The 20,868-nt window shown below is 57.7% G+C and overlaps 1 protein-coding gene across 7 annotated transcripts in view; it reads left to right on the top strand.

The window, feature by feature from the left end:
- Positions 1-20,868, top strand: part of RBFOX3 (RNA binding fox-1 homolog 3) — a 405,763-nt gene that overhangs the window by 378,943 nt on the left and 5,952 nt on the right. For 4 of the 7 annotated variants that reach the window (XM_084749072.1, XM_084749074.1, XM_084749073.1 and 1 more), the window contains 8 exons: positions 5,046-5,300; positions 12,124-12,261; positions 14,135-14,188; positions 15,006-15,098; positions 16,306-16,366; positions 19,773-19,826; positions 19,937-20,069; positions 20,492-20,672. In XM_084749072.1, coding sequence (XP_084605198.1) covers positions 5,046-5,300; positions 12,124-12,261; positions 14,135-14,188; positions 15,006-15,098; positions 16,306-16,366; positions 19,773-19,826; positions 19,937-20,069; positions 20,492-20,672 — 969 coding nt within the window. The remainder of the gene's footprint in view (positions 1-5,045; positions 5,301-12,123; positions 12,262-14,134; positions 14,189-15,005; positions 15,099-16,305; positions 16,367-19,772; positions 19,827-19,936; positions 20,070-20,491; positions 20,673-20,868) is intronic. The other 3 variants (XM_084749071.1, XM_084749076.1, XM_084749075.1) reach the window with 3 other exon arrangements.

Here is a 20,868-nt window from a genome sequence, read left to right as displayed (position 1 = left end):
GCCACACCCAGGCTCACTCAGCCATGGATGTGATGGGCCAGTGCTTGGAGTCCAGATTCAAAGGCACAGCCATCCACATGCAAATGCCCAGGCCAGGCTTCCAGGGTTAGCAGTTAGCTACAGGGCCTGGCTACCTCAAAGCAAGCGGGGAGGTGGGGAGGTGGGGGGTGGGGGGGATTCTTATTCCATTGTGTCACTAAGACCCAAGAGATGCAGGTGGGCCCACCCACTCCCTGGTGAGTCTAGGGGGCAAGTAGAGGGACCTCCAGGAACAGTGCAGGGGCCTAGGATTAGTAGCAAGAGGAAGAAACAATGATTAGAGCCGGTGGTGACTCCTCATGAGAGGAGGCCAGCTAGGTCCTTCATCAGCCACAGAGCCAGCCCAAGACAGCTTCCCAGAGGAAGCCAGGGAGAGAGTGTCCCATCCAGGCGTGCTGCCCTACCACCCCAGCCGCCTGGAAACCAGAGGACAAGTGGGTCCACCCGTACCTGCCAGCCTTTCCAAGCACAAGGCAGAAAAGAACGTCAGGGTCGGCCTAGGCAGCCCCAGGGAGCCGCATCTCATAGCTACAGCGCAACCCTCTGCTTCTTTCCCACACTGAAGCCAGCCCCAGCCTTCTGCACATTGCCCTGAGTGAGTCCTTCCTACCAGGGATGGAGCAGGCTCCCTGGAGACCCCCCCACCATCCAGCCATCATCATGGTGTCTGGCACAGTATACCCCTGGACCAGAGACACCGCCCCCCTCGACGGCATGTCGTCATCTCAGCCCCTGGCTTTACGGAGGACCCCCACAAACGCTGCTGGGGTCAAACCATTTCAAAACATTGAGGGTGGACAAGAGGGCTCAGAGAAAGAAGCCCTTGGTGTGATTGCCCGTCCACCTGAGTTCCATCCCTGTATCCACATCAAAGTGAAAAGAGAGAACAGGCTGCCCTCACACACAAGCTGTGGCGTGTACACCCACATGCACTTAATGCACACACACACACGCATAATAATTTTTTATCAATAATTTTAAAATACACCATCGAGTCCAGGTGTTGTAATCGCCATAGTTGGTATCACTTATCGGCCCCAGCTCAGCTCTGTGTGGTGCCTGTGAGGTGACCTGAGGGAGCCAATCCCAAGGTACTGATGAAAGCCTGACCTGGGACACCCTCTCTCCTGGGACTCCCTTGAAAGTCCTGTGATGTGGCCAGTTTTCAGCCAGCAAGGTGAGCTTGCTCACCTGGAGCCGTGCGAGATTCTCCCAGATGGCTGGACGAGTTGGGTCCACCACAGCAGGCTGCCCCACTCCACCTACAGACTCTTCCCGGCCTCCCATCCGGTCTTCAGAAGCCGTATGGGTGACAGGTCTCTGACACAGTCCCTACTCTGCGCCTCACCTGTCCTCTCCTCGTGCACTTTTATCCCTCTGTGAAAGTGGCGGCTGTGGTACCTGCTGTGGGGAGACAGGTAGTGGGCTGGATGATGCCACAAAGCAGGAGTGGGAGCTTCCAATGAAGCCCCCCAAAACATGAGTCCCAAAAGTGCTGGGAAAAGCTCCTAAGCTAGAGCTCCCTGACCTGTAAAGAGCTTCACAGGACTAAGTCAGTGAATTACTGTGTCTACACAAACACCCCCTTTCTTTCTTTTTTTACACAGGGTTCCTCTGTATAGCCTTGGCTTCCCTGGACTCACTTTGTAGACCAGGCTGACCTCGAACTCACAGCGATCCACCTGCCTCTGCCTCCCGAGGGCTGGTATTAAAGGCATGTGCCACCACGCCCTGCTACAAACATCCCTTTTTATCCACTTACACATCTGTTCTTTCCTCATCGGCCGCTCCTTGTCACAGTCTCCTTGCGTGGCACATGATACTGGAGGGTCAGCGTAGCAGGGCAGACACCTGAGTGCAGGCACAAAGACTGAGGAGAACATGGGTCAAAGAATGTTGAGTGGCTGGCGAGGCAGGGACCCCGACTTGCCAAGGCCTCGCTGAGGATCCAGTATTGAGAACAAGAGAGCACCCTGGGGTCTGAGGAAAGAGCATCCTGCAGAAGAAACAGAGCAAATGATAAGCAGGAACCAGATGGACAGGGAGCAGCAGGGACATTGGAGCTAAGCAAGCCAGAGACCCAGGAGGCAAAGGCCATGGGCAGGAATCAGGGTGCTGTGAGGATATGGGGTTTTACTCCATAGGGGACAGAAGCAGGAAGTCAGGGGGAGAAGGCAGAACACGAACACTGACGTGGCCTAAGTGGTTGGATTCCAGAGTTAAGTTTGCTGGGGGACTGTGAACTAGAACAGTCTTTGTGACCTGAACCCTTGGGTTCAGGCTGAGCGCTCGATTCTCAGGGGAAGGGAGAAGGACGTGTGTCCCGGAACGGGAAGGCCTTCAGAGCAGCAGACCCTGTGGGGCGTGACTAGGAAACCAAACTATACAGCCATGTGAGGCAGATGTGGACTTATGTGAAAGGCCTCATCGGATCCACACACACGGGAGACAGCTGTTTCCAACTTCACAGCTGAGCAGACTGAGGTAGAGAGGACAGGTCACTGCCCTCCATGGAGGACAGTGGTTTGTCCCAGGAGGAAAGACCCTTGAGAAGATGCCAAAAGCAGAGTTGAGATCCTGGGACATGCAGTGATGACATGCCTGAACCTCTAAGCCACCAGGTGGGCTCTGGTCACCTCTGAGCATAAGGTCTTAGCATCTGCAGATGGCCAGTGTGGTACCCTGGACCAGAGGCCGTAGAGTAAATGGGTGGGTCCTGGGTGAGCCCTCCCTGCTGCACGCGTCCACCTCCTTCTGCGGAGGAAGGCTGCAGTCCCAAGTGGCCCTCAGACCCAGCCACACAGTCTTATCGCTCAAGGGCTTTAAAAAGAGGCCCAAGTCAGGGCCCCAGCCCAGGCAGCTGAGGTGACTCCCAGGCAAAGGCAGCCACGGGGAGTGGAGGGAAGAGCTGTGAAGCTGTGTCAGTTAGTGAAAGTTCTCATCAAATATTTACGGGGAACTGATCTCTCTGGCGTCTGCCAGGCCGCTGACAGGCCCCTCCCTCCCTCCCTCTCTCCCTCCCTCCTTCTCTTCCCCGCCCCTCTCTCCTCTACACCCTTGGGCCTCCTGTTTTGTTTTGTTTTGTTTGTTTTTTCTGCTTTTCTCCCTTGGCCACCCTGGGTGCTGTATGCTCCCAACCCTTGCGTGGCACACCCACCTCTCCCCACCCCTCCAACACATCCATCCATGAGCCACTGGCCTGTTCCGAACACCAGCGTGTCTGGTATCCGTGGGTCCCGCGGCTTCTAGACTTTGCTACTGTGCAGCAAGGACATGGGCATCCCCAGCGAGGGGGATTTGCTGTGTCCAAGTCTGAGAATAAGAAGGGCAGCAATGTGAGGCACGCATACGCCTTCCTCAGACCCAGCATCTGGACAGCTGTGGCCTTCCTCAAGCCTTGTGAAGCAAGCCTGTTCTTGCTCCCCAAGGTAACCCAGCCTTAGCATGGGCCGGACACGCCTCAGATGCTGAAAAAGCAGCTACCGGGGAGTAAATGAAACCTAGCGACGTATGTGTGCAAGAACAAGGCCAGCGTGTACTCTGACAAAGAGGCGCTCCTGCCAGGGAGGGTGGGACACTGAGGCTCAGCTCTGTGGAAGAGAGGATGCTTGGGAGGACCCCACCGGCTGACACTTTGCCTGCCACCTCAAGGTTGAGGTGGCACAGCAAGGCTGAGAGGTCTGTAGTGCAACTGGCAAAGGGTTGGAAACAGGAAACTGAGTTGTGCAAATACACACACACACACACACACACACACACACACACACACACACACACCACCTCCTGCCACCTCATGCCTGAACTTAAGTAGGTTCTCATTAATGAAGTGTCTGGTACCGCACACCACAGAGGAGTCCATGTTGAAGAGACACGTGTGGAAGGTGGCTGCCCCTCTCCTTTCACCATCCTCATCAGAGTCACTCAACAAGGATGTGAATTCTTGCTGATGTCCCTTTGGGGGTTGGCTACAGTGGGAGACAATACCTGTCCTCCCAGGTGATGGGTCTCTGTGGCCAGACAAAACTAAAAGAGTACCTACCCAGAGGGGACTATGCCTCTGAAGTGTCTGCGCCAGGGGACAGAGAAAGTGCACCTGGCTCTTCTTGCCTGCAGCTGGCTCTGCAGGACAGAAGCCTCCAGGTTCAAGGAAGAGGGCTCCTCACTGATCTGTGTCTTGTGTCTGCCTGTAATTAGTTTTCCTCACAAGTACCCAAGAGGCACGGAGTGGGGCCCAGGCCTGTATCCTCAGCTTCCAGGCTCCCTGCTGTGCTGGCACTGGGAGACCCAGGCACCAGCTCTGAGAGTCACTGCTGAGGCCACACTGGGGGTAGGGGTCGGCAATGAGGGGTGCTCGCCACTGCTCATGTCGGAGCAGGGGTGGGAGTCGGGGAGCAGGCAGGAAGGAGTCTTACGGGGAGCTCAGAGACCTTCTGGCTGTCGCGATGCTGTCACTGAAGTGGGGGGGGGGGAGGGGCACGGTTCTGGTCCTGTTCGATCGAGGTGAACCTTCTAGAGGGAAACCAAGGTTTGGAGCACCTTGGAAGGAATGCAGGTGGGCTGGCCATGGGGAAGAGGCCCGGCTGGCAACGGAACAGGGCGCTCTATGAATAAATAGATGGTGATCCATATCCAGGGAATGCTGGTTTTCAAGGGGGCGTTGTTGTTAGGGGACACCGGGTGGACGGGGCAGAAAGAGGAAGCCACATTGGTTCCTACATCTACACCTGAGCCTGCAATGGTCTTGATAGAAGATGACTGGCCTTATCAATCTAGGTGAGGAAATGGAACTTTGAAGTTGCGTGCTCGTGTCTGACAAGTGACCACTTCAGACCCGGGGCTTCCGGCACCTCTACCCTGGCACCTCCTGCAGCTCTGACCTGGGCCCTCTGCACAGGGAGCCCCATCCTGAGGCTCCTGAGAGATGCCACAGCAAGCAGTGTGTGTAAACCACAGAACCTGAGTTGAGACAGGGGTTCTAACCAGGGCTCTGCTCTCTCCACCTACAGGGCAATCAGGACGCCACGGCTCCGCCTGAAGCGATGGCCCAGCCCTACCCCCCTGCCCAGTACCCCCCTCCGCCTCAGAATGGAATCCCAGCCGAATATGCCCCGCCTCCGCCACACCCCACACAGGACTACTCCGGCCAGACCCCTGTCCCCCCAGAGCACGGCATGACCCTCTACACACCAGCACAGACGCACCCTGAGCAGCCGGGCACCGAGGCCAGCACACAGCCCATCGCTGGAACCCAGACAGTGCCGGTAAGTGGCCCTGCCCACACTGGCCAGACCAGGACTGTGGGGCAGGGTGCTCCCAGTACATGCCGGCTGGGTAGAACTTTCTAGAAATGACCTCTAGGTATATGGAAGGGCCAGGCTTTATTGCTGGGCATTTGCCCCCAGAGATCCTCACCCCAGTGAGCCTGCTTCCAGCCCCAGACTTCAGGTGCTCTTCATCCGACATGAAGGTTCCCTGCAGTGAGCATGTGCCACAAAGAGACCACAGAGGAGGGTAGTGACCTCCCTCACCCCATCTGGAGGTGGGAAGTGTGATAGTGGCTGCTGATGTCCTGTTGAGGGGACAGGACATAAGAACCAGAGGCCCGGGCTGCCTCAGGTCTCAGGAGAAAGCAGGAGTGGGCGGTGGGCAGTGGGCGGCTGTGGAGCTGTCTCGGGTTCCAGGCCGTCCTATCATTTCTAATCACTTGTAAATCTACCTGCTTGGCTGCCCTCCAATCAGATAGCTTCAATTACGCGGTTGTAATGCAGCTCGGGGGCGAAAGTGCTGAGCGCTGCACTTCTCAGATTCCCTCATGGAGAAAGGAGTGGGAAAACAGAGCCGCCTGGGTGGGCTCTGTCCTGCAGCCCCCCGTCCAGCCCCTGGCTGCTGCTCCAGCTGCTCAGGCCTCTCCTCTGCCTCTTCCCATCGCATTCCCTGTGGGCCTTCCCCTCCCTTGCTCTGGCTTTGGGTTCATCCACCCATCCCTGCTGGCTCCATCTCAGCGGCCGGCTGCCGGCTGGCAGGGCCTGGGCAGGAGGCCAGCTCGCTCTTCTCTCCCCAGGCAGAGTGGCACCACCCTGGCGTCTCCCCAGGGGCCCTCCAGCTGTGCTCCCTTAGCCTTACCCCCACATCCAGCCTGGTTCCACTGATGCTGTATAGACCCAAATACTGTCCTCTGCATGGGCAGGGTCATCCTCCACCCTTTCCCAAACCCTCTACGGAGAGTCGGCCCGCTTGCTCGTTCCTGGGCTGCGCCTGACCTTATCCCATGCCCGGCCAATGCTCTTCCTCCCTACACTGGTACTACCTGCCTGAGGTTCTGTAAATCCAGCAGAGCCCCCATTCCAGTGCAGGACTTCTGAGCCCCCTCTTGCAGCCATCTCCTCTTCCAGCTGTGGGCCACAGACTAAAAAGGCTAAACCCCTGGATGTCTGGCTCCAAGTCACGAAGTCCACAGCCTCCACATACTCAGGATGGGCTGAGGTGACCCCAGAATTAAAGACGTTCACCGGAAATAAGTCACAGCCATGTGGCCCAGGCCTTCTCTGATAGATATTAGCAGACAAGGCACACATACACACACACACACACACACACACACACACACACACACTTGACCAAACCTCTTATGAACAAATGGCGGTGGGGAGTTGGGATGGAGGGAGGGTCTCCTGTGAGCCATGGCACTTCACCTGGTGGAGAGCTAAGTCAGTGTCGCAGATGACATAAAGGAGGGGACGGGTAGCTTTATAATACGGCAACAGAAACCAGCAAGGAGGCCCCTGGACACCTGGGGCTACCAGACAGACACAGCTAACAGGGTCTGAGTCTACTGATGTGCCCTGCATGACACAGGCTGAGTGCCAGGCACCGAGTCCATTCTGCAGCACAGAGAGGGTGTAACGAGCCCTGTCCTTTGGGTTTCACTAGTCAAAGGCAGAGATGTCAGGAAGCTGGGGGCTGGGGAGAAGACTGGCTTCCTGGGAGTGTCCTGAAGAAAGCTGAGCTCTGAGGCTTGGTACCCAAAAGCCTCCTAAGGGTCATGGCTATGCCAGAGAACACCAGAGCCCCGAGGAGCTCACAGCCTGAATGTCCTCCTCTCTGGCTGGAGCATTCGGGTCCTTTAAGGGTGTCAGGATCATGGTATCGGAATGTCTGTCTATTTCACAGTGAGGGCAGATCTGCTACTCTGGACTGGGGAGGTAGAAGATGCTAGGCTCGCAAGGAGACAATTGAGGGTTGTCCCCCGCCCCCCAAGACTGCCCAGGTGCCTTGATCTCTGATGCTGGAGCACTTGTCCAAGCAAAGCTACCCACCTTGGAGAGAGATCCGTGGAGAACAGGGGAAGCCCTATTCTAAGATGCCAGGAGCCGCTTAGCCCCTGGAGGAGCTACATCCCTCAAAGAAGCTGTCCTATCGCTGTGGACATTCGGAGGACTCTTTCCACTCCCTCTGACCTTCTCTGGGCCTTTCCATAAGCAGTCTGAGACTAGGATGGAGTGGTACCAGGATGGCAGGGAGGTTAAGCTCAGAGCTTTAGTCTTGACCTGGCTTGGGACCTCCCTTGGTGTAGCCACCAAGTGCCTTGGTGTCCCCCCATCCCCACACTCCTCGTGTGTGTTCCCCATTATCCTATGTACCGCATGGACACAGACACCAGAGGGGGCCCCTCTGCCCTGAGAGATTTCCTCCTGCTGGTGAGCAGCGAGCGCTGGTCCACATTCACACCTCACTGGCAACAACCGCTAAGTCAGCTCTAGAAGACTGATCCTGCCCCAAGCCCATGGCGGTACAGGAAGTCTGTTTTATCCTTGGCCTGAGGCTGATGTACAGGAGAAAGCAGGTGACCCAGCAGCTGATCTGCCTTGCATCCTCTTGTCCCTCATCCCCTTAGAGACATGTGTCCTAGGCCTTAGCTAAGAAGGCTACCTATGTTTTGAGACAGGGTCTCTATGTGGCCCGAACCTGCTGTATCCAGCAGGCTTCCTCCCCCCCCCCCCTTTAGGAGCATTCCCAGCTCAGAATTGGGGGTCCCTGTTCCTGACAGCTCAGGACTCTTCCTGACAACCTACCTGTCCAGACAAGATGCCCAAGACTCAGCAATAGACAGGTGGCTGAGCCTGAGGGACCCAACCATCTGTTACTCTCAATAGCCGTCACCCACCAGGACCCTCAGATGTCCTTAGCCACCCCAATAACTTTCATCCCTGGTCATCCCTGGGACTGTTCCTCATTGTTGCATAGGAGACCTCTCTCCTGTGTCTGGAGATTCCTTCTGAGAGAGGCCCTCCTCCCCCCGCACCTGTGATCCCAGCAGGAAACCTGGAGAGCCCCGAGCTCCACACATGGATTCAGAGTCTCTTACCATCCAGGGCCACCTGCCGAAGGCTCTACAAAGTGTTAAGTGCCACCGTCGGTAGGGCTACAGGGAGCTCTGCAGCACACATAGGGTCCCGCTCACAGGTAAAGGAAACCCTCCTCAAGCGCGTATTTGTGCACCCAAGGTCACATGTGGGCCAGTGCTGGGAGCCCAGAGGGCACATACCCAATCCTTACACGGAGAGAGGCTCCTGCAAAGACTGATGCACACCTGGGAAGTGCCACGGAAGTGCCACGGAAGTGCCACGGAAGTGCCGGCAGGAGGCACTGCTGTGCGGAGGGGGACAAAGCAGCTTCTTTGTTCCATCAGTAATTAAAGGACCCTGGCTCCGTGGCTGCTGAAAGGTAGCAAGAGAAGGGAAGAAGTTTGAAGCTATCAGCCCTTAAACCAGGCCACGGTCACTCTTCAGTGGGACGGCTTGCCAACCTAATGGGGGGGGGACGGGGGGAGAGAGGGGACGACAAGCCAATGCCATTAATCAGCTGAGAGCGAACACTGCAGATGTGTGGCCAGCCAGCAGAGCCATGGGGTGGCATTCAGCATCCAACAGAAACACAGAGCCTGGGGTTCTGAAAGACACTCAAAAGAAGAAAAGACCCGTAGGGCCACATGCGGAAAGCCCCTCCCCGAAGCCATTGGCTGTCCACCTGAGTGGCTGGTCATCACCCGAGTACCCCTCGGGAGCAGGAGGAAGAGTGAGATGCTGCAGAGTAATTAGCAGAGAGACGCCAAGGGCCAGCTTAGCTTATGCCACATCAGCCAAGCTTGGCTCTGGACCAGCAATGGGGTAGCCAGGTCCCTCTGCTGCCTGAGGCCCTCCGAGAACCCCTCCGCCCATCCTGCCCAGGTGGCTTCTCAGCTCTGCCTTAGCCCCCAGGATCTGGCACCCAGCCTTGAGTGGGTAAAGGTGGGAAAGCGGAAGGGTCTGTGATGACGACTGGCCCGTGATACAGCACTGGAGAGACACTGGAGCAAAGCCATGAGCGTCCTGGGAGAGGGACCATGGTAGCCGTTTCCTCTCTGCATCCGAGGATGGGCAAGCAAAGACTGGGAGGACAGAGGGAGGAAGGGAGGGAGGGAAAGCAGATCCTCTTCTCAGAAGGAAGGGTCAGCCAGGCACCTGCACCACTGTGGCCGATGGCAGGAAAATCTTGCCCCGCTCGGGGCCAGAGAGGTGTGCAGTTACACTAAGGGATTTCTCTGCGCATCTTACAAGCAAGCACTGAGCCCATTTACTTGTCTCTGTACACTACTGAGTAGGGAGGAGGAAACAAAGAAGCTCCTCTGACACCCCAGCTTCCATAGTGCAGTCTTGTGGCCCCTTCCTTCTCTGGCCAGCTTGCTTAGGCAGGAGTTCCTGAGCTAGAGGGGCCACCTGTCCGTGCTCATTGCTTCCCTCTGCTGGTCAGAAGTCAACATTGCACAAGCAGGCTGGATTCCTCCAATCCAAGAGGAAGATGACTTAATTAGGAGAGAGAGCGAGCCACCTTCAGCTGCCTGCTATTTGGATTCCGCCACCTGCCGTTGGTCTCCATTATCACAGGCTGCCTGGGCTGTTTTGCCCCTGTCCGGGGGTGGGGGTGGGGTGGGGGTTCGGAGACTAGCCAGCGTTCACTTTTTGCAACAGCACTGAGAGCAAAGAGGACGGCAGTGGCACCGAGGGCTGGAATCCCTCCAGGAGCCCCAGCATGGCCCCTGGAAAGCCAGTCAGCTCCTGGAGAGACAGTACCAGACCAGAAGTGCCCCTTCCAGCCCACGCTGGCTGTTCCCACTACCTGTGTCTTCCTGCCCGAGCCCAGCTCCCTTCTCAGGGAGTTTCTGGGTAGTGTTACTGGATTCCAGCTTGCCAAGCCTGAGGCTTCTAGCCACCCAGGGCCCCCTCAGGAGCACTATCGAGGCCAGGTCATACCTACAGCTCCACACATGGGGCTCAGAAGACACACATCTGCCCAAAAGTGTTCAGACACAGGCTTTCTGAGGCAAACCATAGGGCTGCCCACAGGAGCGGGGGAGAGGGGAGGGAGGCTCTCATGTCCACAGCTGTGCCACGTGTTAACTTCCCGGTGTAGCAAGGCAGAGTCGCATCTACAGGACATGTGGATTGACTCTGCATCCTGGAGGACTTCCAACCCCACCCCAGCTGCCACCCGGTCTCTGGGAGCCATCACGGGGCCGTCCACTCTGGTCGCTCAGGGCCCTTGGCTGAACACAAGGATGTAAGGGACATAAAGGAGACAGAGGACAGTCAGAGAACCGCTCAAGCTGAAGCCCGGAGGGTCACCCATTGCTACTTAACCATGTACGGACTGGGGGAGGTTGTCCATTTGTGACACCGTCCTTTTCAGCTACAGCGAGAGCTATAGTAATACCCAGGTATAGTCGCCTTCCTGACCGCCCGGCCTCCAGCCGACCTATACCTGTGAGCATTCCTGGAATAGCGTCTACCCTGAAATAGCCTGAGAACACCAGAGCTTCCTGGAAGCCCGTGGGAAAGGACTTCTCTGTCTCTCCCATCAACTGCCCAGCAGCTGCGTCTGCTCCCTGGGCCACAGTGGAAAACGCAGCCACGGCCACTCCTCTCCGAGCCACCCAGCACACGCCTCCACCTCTGCCCCAGGTCGACTCAGAGTTCAGCGGACAGACTTAAGGTGATCGACCCCTCAAGACTTGAGGGGCCAGAGGGCTTTGGGACTGGGAGAAAGCCACTAGAAGATGTGTTCTTGGCCTGGTGTGGCCACCCCGCTGAGCTCAGCGCCACCGGGAGAGCAGTCAGCAACCGGAGCAACAGCGAGAAGAAACCTCAAGGCAGGAGCTGGGGCATCCACCACTGTGTGCACCACCTCAGAGCCCCATCCTGGGCACGGAGGCTTAGGGATGAGTGGAGCGTTGGAGAGACTGACTGTGCTCTGTGACCTGCTATAAACCTGAAGTTGTGGGCAGCTGAGGAAAAGGACTCTGCCATCTCGGTCCAGATGCCCTCTCAGCGGCCCGTAGAGAGGAAGTGCTAGCCAGTCAGCCTTGGCTGCTGGAGATGTGGCTGAGAGAGAGCGCCAGACTGAAGACCAGCCTCACTGAGGATCTCTTCACAGGCTGGGCCTCAAGCATGCTCCTACACGAGCTGCAGGGGGCTGGGTTTGAACCAAGTCCTGTCAAGCTGTCTGCCAGCCAGTGTTGGCGTCTAAATTAAGACAGACGATGCGAGACTGACCCTGGCAAGCAGAGTGTGGCCCCGGGGGTTCTGAGTGAGGCGGAGTGGCTAGAGTAGGAAGCCGTGGGAGTGCGTGGTATGACAAAGCAGCGCCTTGCCGACACCTGTACCCAGGAGGCTGGTCCCGAAACCAACCCAATCCTGATGCCAGAAGGGCCCCAACTCCCAGAACTTCTTTGAGAGCAACAGTAGTCTCGGGCTAAGAGGTCACTGAGGGTGGAACTCAGTAGGGAGGCTTGTGTTGAGGGAGCTCAGGGCGGACCTGGCCAAGGACGACTTAACCTGGTCTGGCAGGAGATCTGTGATTTGTCAGTACAGTCAAGGCATGAAGGTGTGGCCTTGGGTTGCCATTTGAACCTTGGGAATTGTGCACCCGGGTGCTCTTAGGAGATCGCTGGCCCCGGGGGTGGGAAAGGCTGGGGTGGAAGGGATGGGTGGGCCCACACAGTCTGGGGGGGGGGGGGAAACGACCTTATAACTTGTCTTCTCTACGCAGCAGGCAGACGAGGCAGCACAGACGGACAGCCAGCAGCTCCATCCTTCCGACCCCACGGAGAAGCAGCAGCCCAAACGACTCCATGTCTCCAACATCCCCTTCCGGTTCAGGGACCCCGACCTGCGGCAAATGTTCGGGGTGAGTGTGCGCACCCCAGCTTCTCTGCCCTCACCCCATCATTGCAGAGAGCCTATGCCAGGAGGATGTAGGGTCCTTGGATTCCTCTCATCTGAGTCCAGACAGTTCACCTCTCTCAACCTGTTGGCAGAGCACAGGAGGGGGTGCCCAAGCTAAGGGTAGGACTTTGCTGAAGGCCACCTCTCTAGAGTCAAGTGATCACCCGGCTATCTGCCAGAAATCTGCACAGCACTCCCATGCCACTTATTTCCAGGGGCCGTAGAGTCCCCTGGACCCCAGCAGCCTACCTGGGGGCAGATTACTGCTTCCCAGCAGAAGGTGCCTCCCGGCCTTATGGCTGCACCCTCTCTTGTATGTCTGGGGACAAGGTTTGCCTCTTCCAGGCTGATGTCCTAGCTCCCCAGGGGAGGAGCAGCTCACAAATACAGTTGATTGGAACCAAGCAGGCAACAGTTCCATTCCGAGGTCCTCTGGGTTTGGCCCTAGATTTTGCACTGCTGAGCTGCAGGCAGGGCGGTGGGTACCCTTGCGACCCCATTCCAGGCTGCCCTGGAGGCTTGCCTTGGCCTCAAGCACCAAGTCAAGTGCTGGTGTTTGTGGGAGGTGGGGTTGCTGTGATGAAGGCGGCTAGGCTGGGGGCATATGGTGCAGATTCCTGAGCCCCTGGGCCTGCTCTGGCTACAAAGAACCATGTAGCCCGCCTCTGCTCCTCCTCTGTCTCCACCCTGGCCTCCACTCCCCTCTCTCTGTCCCACGCCTGCCCCCCCCCCTTTCTACCACAAAGTTTCAACCCTCTGTTCAGTCCTCACATAACTGGGTTACGCAGGGTATCTCTCAACGGCCCTATCGTGACCCCAGAATTGCAACTCCCCATCTTGGGGGTGGGTCTCACTGGACCAGTGGGACAGGCCTGATTCAGAAACTTCAGACAAGGGGGTTCCCAAGCCCTCTTGATCCTGGGTCTCGGGGGACTCTGAACCTCTCTGAACCCAGGCCCCTTAAGTTAAATGGCTGGCACTATGGGTAATCGGTGACCTGGGCTCTTGCCCTGCACTTACTCACAGGGGTCCTAACAGACAAACAGAAACCAAGTGTCATATTTCTGGGTTCCCCTCCTCTCAGGCCCTGCACACAGGGTCCTCCTACTTGGCCCCCCAGGCCCTCTTGCCCTGTCTCGGGGATATACAAGGTGAGGGCGCCCCCATCAATTGCTGGCCCAGGTTTGTGATCTCGCTGACCGCTGAGAGAGACGCTGCTGACAGTGCAGACTACTACGGCTAGCTATGGAGCTGGGAGGGGCATGCCATTCCAGCAGGAGGCCTGGGTTCCAACACACAAGCCGTTTCCACAGCAAACAGTCCTGCGTCCCAGGAGTCACCCGTATAAGAATCTATCTCCCTACCCCCACCCACCCGCCCAGTCCTATCCAAGGTCCCTGGTCCCTTCACCCTAGCATCTTCTGCTTGCCAACTTTCACCCTCCTCCCCATCTTGGAGGGGCCTGAAGGTCCCTTATTCTAACCACGGCTCCTGCTCTGTCGCTCTGTCATCTCAACTGCCATTTCCTGGCTCCAGCTCAAACAAACCCTCCCCTTTCCAACATGCCAGTTCTGGAAAAGGCCTGTCGGTACATTGAGGATGGCACTAATACCTTGAGCAGTCCATCCCACCCCCCCCTCCCCCGCAACTGCCCCCTCCGGTGCTATGGTACCTGTCCCTTAAGAAAGACAAAGGCCTCCAGAGGAAGAAGGGGAGGGTGTCCCTGGGGTCCTCTTTCCCTTAGCCCAGTGGCATCATGGGAGTGAATGGGTAAGGCTGCGCTGTCATAACCCCTTTCTCCTGTCTTCCACCCCCTCCTCTCTCTGTCTCTGCAGCAATTCGGGAAAATTTTAGACGTGGAGATCATTTTTAACGAGCGGGGCTCCAAGGTGGGTGCCGCACAGAGGCTGCCACCATTACAGCGCTCCGGCTGTAGGTCCCGCCAGGCTAACGTGTGAAATGTGCGTTTCCTTCCTGGAGAGCTTCGCGCCCGCTCGCCCGCCTGCCCGAGGACCCCTGAGCCACACGGGTGCTTGTACTCCCTGCTCTTCTGCCCCCCACCCGCCCCCAGCTGTCTGTTGTTGCTGCCAGGCTGCCTCTCCTCTTTTGAGCTGCCAGGACCTCCTGCTTGCACCCCAGAGCCCCACCCCCCACCCCACCCCAGCCCTGGGCCTGGGTCCCCAAACCCACCCAGCCACTCACCCCTAGAGCCTGGAGGCTTGCGGGAGGGGCTGTGGGGTCTGTAGACTGGGAGGGCACCCAGCAAAGATAAGTTCTGCTCCCCTCTCCAGGAAGACACACACACACAACCCTGGGCTCCCACAGCAAAGGTTGGGGGGGGGCTGTTCCCTCATGGAGCCCAGCCTCAGCCCCTTTCCCCAAGGTGGGGGTTACAGTGGCAGGTGTGGCCCCTGGCCAGGTTAGCATCTCTTTGGCCTGTCGTCCTGGAAAGTGTCCAACATGGTGAGCTCAGGCTGGTCTGAAGCTGGCTACCAGCTGCCCTTGCCTGGGGCCAACCCCACCCCCCAGTACGATCTCCTAGTGCTGGCACCAAGACAGACTTCTGACACTGGGGGCTCTCCTTCACTCACCTGACTTGCCCCCCTCTCTCTCCCCCTTCTCCCCTCCCCCTCCTCTCCTCCCTACCCCCTTCCTCTCCTTCCCTTTTCTCATCCTGTCCTCCTGTCTGTCCTCCTCTACTCACAGGGTTTTGGGTTTGTAACTTTTGAAACTAGCTCAGATGCTGACCGAGCCCGGGAGAAGCTGAATGGGACGATCGTAGAGGGACGGAAAATTGAGGTGCTCAGATAAGTGTGCGGCGGCAGCAGGGCAGGGAGGTCCTGAACAACATGCCCCACCCATGGGCCCCCCCCTCCACCAGCCCGGTGGCTGCTGCCCACCCTACAAAGAGCCCAACAGGGGCCTCCAAATGGAGGAGGGGCTGCCCTGAGGACCATCTCCCACCCATTGGCTTTTGGCTGAGCCTAGCACCTGACACCCTGGCCAGTGGAGGCTTGAGGCTCCCTCTGATGTCTCCGTCTCTGACCTCCCCATATCCTTCTCTCCCGGAAGAGGCCCATCCCCACCCATACATGTGAAGCCGGGTAGTCTCCTTGCCTCTGGGCAGCGCTGCCTGTCCCTGACAAAGACGGTCCCCTCATCAGGCAGCCTCAGCTGCTGCCTTGTGGTGTAAAAGCAGAGCTGATAACTGGCAGAGCTGCAAGGGTCACCCAGACACCCCACTTCTGCCCCTTTCCTCCTTGTTGATTCCTCAGTGTGGCTTTGGGGGTCCAGAACTGGGCTCCCCTGGTAGGCCTGAGTTACAAGGCATGACGGCTAAAAGGGGCCCAAGACCTGCAAGGAGATGAAGCGATGGGTTCTGAGATCCCTCACCCAGCCCAGTGCCCAGGGGCCGAGGCCGCTGCCCAGGCCTCTAGGCTCACACACACTCACACAGTGTATAGGAGGCTCGTGGCCCAGACCTCTTTTTCTCAGGCACTGCCTGATCCATTCCTGCCTCCCTTACTTCCATATGGGCCACCTCTGTCCTCTGCGTCATTGTCCCCTCCCCAGGCAATCTGACGAGGCCTTACAGCCCCTGGGTTCTGTCTTTCTAATGCCTCCATCACACACCTTGCCCTCCAATGGCCCCATCAGAAAGTCCCATGCTGCAGAGGGAGGTCAGAGACCTGCCCTGGGAAAAGGGCGGCTTGTTCATGGTGGTGGGCCTAGTGATCTGGCGTCCACAGACCTAGGAGGGCCTTAGCAACTACCTGGGGCCTGACCTGCTGGCCAGCCTCGGGCTATCTCCGAGTGCCTCGGCTGACTGGAACTGCTTCACGAAAAGCACTGGTGTGGGCCAGGGTCCTGGACCCAGCTAGACAGCAGCTTAGGAACCTCGGTTGGCCTTCCTTCCCAGAGGCCACACCCCAAGGGTAAAACCAGGGGGGGCTGAGGGTCTACAATGAAGCTGGCACACTCACTCTTTCCCTCTGTCTCTGGACAGGTCAATAATGCCACAGCCCGGGTCATGACCAATAAGAAGCCTGGGAACCCATATGCCAATGGTGAGAACCCAAGACTCCCAGCATGCTTCAGGAGCTGGGGCAGAAGGCCAGCCTTCCTGGGTGCTAAGTCATTGTCCCTACCTGGTATCTCCGCTTTCCCACTTCTGTCCTGTCAAGAGAGCTAAGACAGACCTGGGGTAACCCCACCCACAGAACTGGTGTGTCTCCAATCAGAGCCCCTGAGCTTTCCCAAATGTCCACAACTCCCAGAGGCCGTATAGACAGGCAACAAGTGCAGACAAATAGTGGTGATTTTCCTGGAAGAGTAGAATTGAGTTCAGAGGCTCTGTGGTCTAGTGTGCTGCCCTCATTCACAGTACACATACATAGGACAGGCAAGGAAGGGCCAGGGGCCTCAGTCAAACTTCTAGACCTCTCTGAACCCCAGCCTTTCCCCTTGAGAACAGGAACATTGGGGCTTGGGGGAGTACGGCTCAGTTGGTATATCATTTGGCTGGCACGGACAGAGCCTTGGGCTCCATCCCCCAGCACTGTATAAACTGGCGGTGGTGACACACACACACCTACACTCCCAGCACTTGCAAAGTAGAGGCAGAAGGGTCAGAAGTTTAAGGCCAGCTTGCGCTACATGAGGCCCTAGATCCACTGCCTAGGGCTGGGGAATGACAAGTGGCATCTGTAGGGGCCACCAGAGCTGGGGTCACAGGTGTCACTGTCGGACTTTGAAAGTATCAGCTACAGCCCAGGCTCCCAGCTGGCCTACACTGTCTGCTGGGCTGCATGGACCCTCCCCCCGTCGAGTCTGCCAGTGCTGGTGGCTGGCTCTACAGTGAGGCTGCTAGTGGTTGCTGCTCTGCCAAGTAAGAGGTCTGCCCTGAGGGGGAGCTGGCTGTGTACCAGTGCCATGTCTAGCTCTTGGGGCCTACTGGGGAGCAATTTTCTGTAGTCAAAGGGTGTGCATCCATAGACAACACAGTGACCCAGCACTGTGTGGAGGCCGGATGGACCACATCGCAGCTGCCCTTGTCCCCAGTGATGGGCTATCTGCAGAGTTGGGTGACACACTCCTGCAGGAAGCCTGAGGCAGGACAGTGGGCAGAACCGGGGCATGGACAGACAGCAATCGGGTGATAATGGTGTGCTGGTTAGGTTTTCCATCGCTGTGATAAACACACCTGACCCCCACACAGCATCCCGCTCGGTCACATCTTCACCCCCATTAAACCGATAAAGTCGTCTTCTTTTAAGATCAGGATGCTCTAGCAGCCCTAGAACTTGAACCTGGTCCTATGCAGGACCACAGCCACCGGCTCCTAATTCTGCAGTTTGGGGTAAACGGCCACCATGATCTAGCCAGTGTCCACATCTGCTGCATACGAGCCACCCACGGGCATCTCAACTCCCTGGACTCCGGCCTAGGCCACAGGGGCAGAGCCATGACATCCGCTAGGAGGTCTGTCTCCGCAGTGAGCCACCCATGCTGAGGAGCTGCTGTCTGCCGCCACCGGATGGGCGCTCTGGCTCCTGTGGATCTGCGGGGCTTGGGTGGTCCCAGCAGCTGTGGCACAGCACAGCCCCCTTCCTCGAGCCACACCACTGTTGGGTGGAACGGGAGAAGCTAAAGCATATGCTGCGCAGAATAGATCCAGCCTCAGCCGGCTCTGTTCCTCGCCAGCTCCTCAGGGTAATGATGTTGGCCGGTGTCAGGAAGCCAGGGAGGCAGAAGGCACTGCGCATCCTGCTGTAAGAGAGCCGCGCTTCAGTGGCTCTGCTTGCCAGGCAAGAATCCCGGGGCTTCACTGCGGCACGGCCGGGAGGGGCTTTGGCTCATGGGAGCCTTAACATTGAGTCTTCTGAAGCTCATCGTTAGGAAGGTTGGGGTCCCCACCGCAGGAAAAGAAGCCCGTCAGGTTTTATACTAGGCCTCCTGCCTGCAATGGACACAGTCTTCCAAAGGGTGGGTCCTTCCTCGGGCTGTCTCTGTCAGCTTGTGGGGTTCAACTGAAGCAGAGCCAGCAGACAAGGAGACATTCTCTCAGACAGCCAAAACTGACAGATCAAGGTGCCCAGGGCCCCTGAGACACGATGCAGCCCCTCACTCTCCTCTTCCAGATGGTTCCAGAAGAACCTGGAAGGGAGCCTAGGGAGAGAGGGACCCAGAGCAGCCCCAGGCCCTGCTGTACTATGATCTATCCTGAAAGATGAGCTCTTGGGGTAGATTTCCCCACATTTCTTCCCTGCTAACCTTAGCTGTATGGAAGATTCCAGAATCCTGGCCAGTTTAGACACAAGGTGGGACACTAGTGGACTGAGGGCGAAGAATGCTTATTCTCATAGAGGTGGATAGAGGGGGTCTGGGTGTGCCACTCGGATGTCACCTGCCACCTGCCCTCCTGCGGGGCTGTTGGAATTGGGGTTCGGGATTACCCTCTCGTCAGCTGGCCAGTGGCTTGGGTCCTCTCTGTCCCCCACTCAGCACGTGCGCAGATGAGGACCACACAGGTGAGAGCTGAGTAAATGAGGAAGGTGGGCTAAGCCTTCTCCACCTACCCTCTGACCTGTAGCCCACTGGAGTCCAGATGGCTTCTGGGAATCGGGGCTTTGTTCCTGAGTCCCGGTGGGGAAGAAGGACTGCCCAGCTGCAAGAAGGGACAGGCAGGGGTGCAGAGTCCAGCTGGAGTCCCAGGGAGAAGCCAGGAAGCCCACCTGGCTTGAGGGTACAGGTTTGAATCCCACTTGGCCACACACACTCATATTATTACCAGTCTGTCTCCGAGTGTAAAATGGGGAGGTGACACCTGCCTGATGCGAGGTGAGACCCTTGGGAGTTGACAAAAGTCATTAAGGCATGCTCCAAGTACCAGGACCTATACACATCATTATTCCTCTTTTAACACTGTGTGCGTGCGCGTGGTTGTGTGTGTGTGTGTGTGTGTGTGTGTGTGTCCTATAGAAGGACTTGAGATGAGAGGACAGAGGGTAAGACCCACCACTAAAGGAGGGGTGCCCCAGGAACCTCAGAGCTCCGGGGAGACTTTCCAGACAGGAGATGAAGAAAGACCTCGAGCAGTGAATCCTTTGTCCCAGCTGTGGATGCAAATACTTTCAAGTCGTCTTCCCTTTCCATTGTACCCCAAACTTCTGATGCCCCAGGAGCAAGCTGGGGGAGGTCCCAATGCAGGGAGAACCCAAGGACCCAGGCGATGGGCCAGAGTGGGGATGCTGCCCTCCTTCCTGTAGCAGGTGGCTGTGGGGTCGGGGGAGAGGGACCCAGGTCAATGTCTCACCTCCTCTGTCCATACCTGGACAGGGTCCTGCCCTTTGCAGCAGGTACGCCTTAAGGCACCCTGTCGGCCTAGCTACTTTGGGGGGGGGGGGTCCCAGGCATACGCAGAGGCCGCAGTACGCTTGGGAAGCCAGCAGTTATATCTTCCTTCTGTTCCAGGCTGGAAGCTAAACCCTGTGGTAGGGGCAGTCTATGGGCCCGAATTCTATGCAGGTAACGGTGGGGAACTGGGAGCAGGCGGGAAGGGAGGAGACGGGGCAAGTGGGGCCGTGGCCCCCTCTTCACCTTCCCCCACCCTGACTCTCTTACGCCCCTCTCTGCAGTGACCAGTTTCCCGTACCCAACCACGGGCACCGCCGTCGCCTACCGGGGTGCACACCTGCGGGGCCGGGGCCGTGCTGTGTACAATACGTTCCGAGCTGCACCACCTCCGCCCCCCATTCCAACTTACGGAGCGTGAGTACCTGGGGAGGGGAGGCTGAAGGAAAGCCAAGGGGCGTGGGAGGCAGCCCTGAGCAGCGAAGGGGGCGTGGCAGCCTGTAGAGGACTGTGGGGCAGGGCAGAATGGTGGGGGCCTCAGAAACAGGCACTGCAACCGCTTGCACCATCAATACCACCTCAGGGGACACCTCCAGGGCTCGCTTAGCACCAGCACGTCATCTGAATGCTAAATGGGGCATGTGTCGGCCTTTGGGGCCAGCAAGGGCCTTCTGGGAGCCCTCTCTGGTCCCTTCCCTGGGGTCCTCCCCTCTACTGCTGAAGGGGACCAGCTGCCTGGGGGAGAGAGGGAGGGTAGCAGGAGTGGGCTGTTGGGCCCCTGGGTTCTGGGAGAAAAGAGCTGACCAGCAAGGGTGTTACTCTATTGTTATACCAAACAGGGCACTGGAGCAAACGCTTGTTAAAATGCCAGTCCCGTGGGCGGGGCTGGCACCGTGCCCCCTCCCTCCTCAGCAGACACCGGAGCCGGCCTACCCCACCTCTCCAGCGTTCCCACCACTCTCTTGTCCGTTTGCTTCCAGGGTCGTGTATCAGGATGGCTTTTATGGTGCTGAGATTTATGTAAGTGTAGCCCTTGGGAGGGAAGGGGGCAGGTCCAGCACTCTGTATGTGTCCGTGAGAAGTCTGTCTGTCCTTTCGGCCTCGCTCCCCCTGCCCTATGGACTCGGTGCTCGAGCACCAGTGCACACAGAGCATGGCACCTCTAGAGATGCCAGCACATCTCAGCCTGGGTAATCTGTCCTTACCATGGTCGTTG

This window comes from Acomys minous (assembly GCF_964271855.1).
Source record: "Acomys minous genome assembly, chromosome: 12".
NCBI classification, from domain to species: domain Eukaryota; kingdom Metazoa; phylum Chordata; class Mammalia; order Rodentia; family Muridae; genus Acomys; species Acomys minous.
Note: the sequence above shows the minus strand (reverse complement) of the source record. Positions and strands in the feature narration are given on the sequence as shown.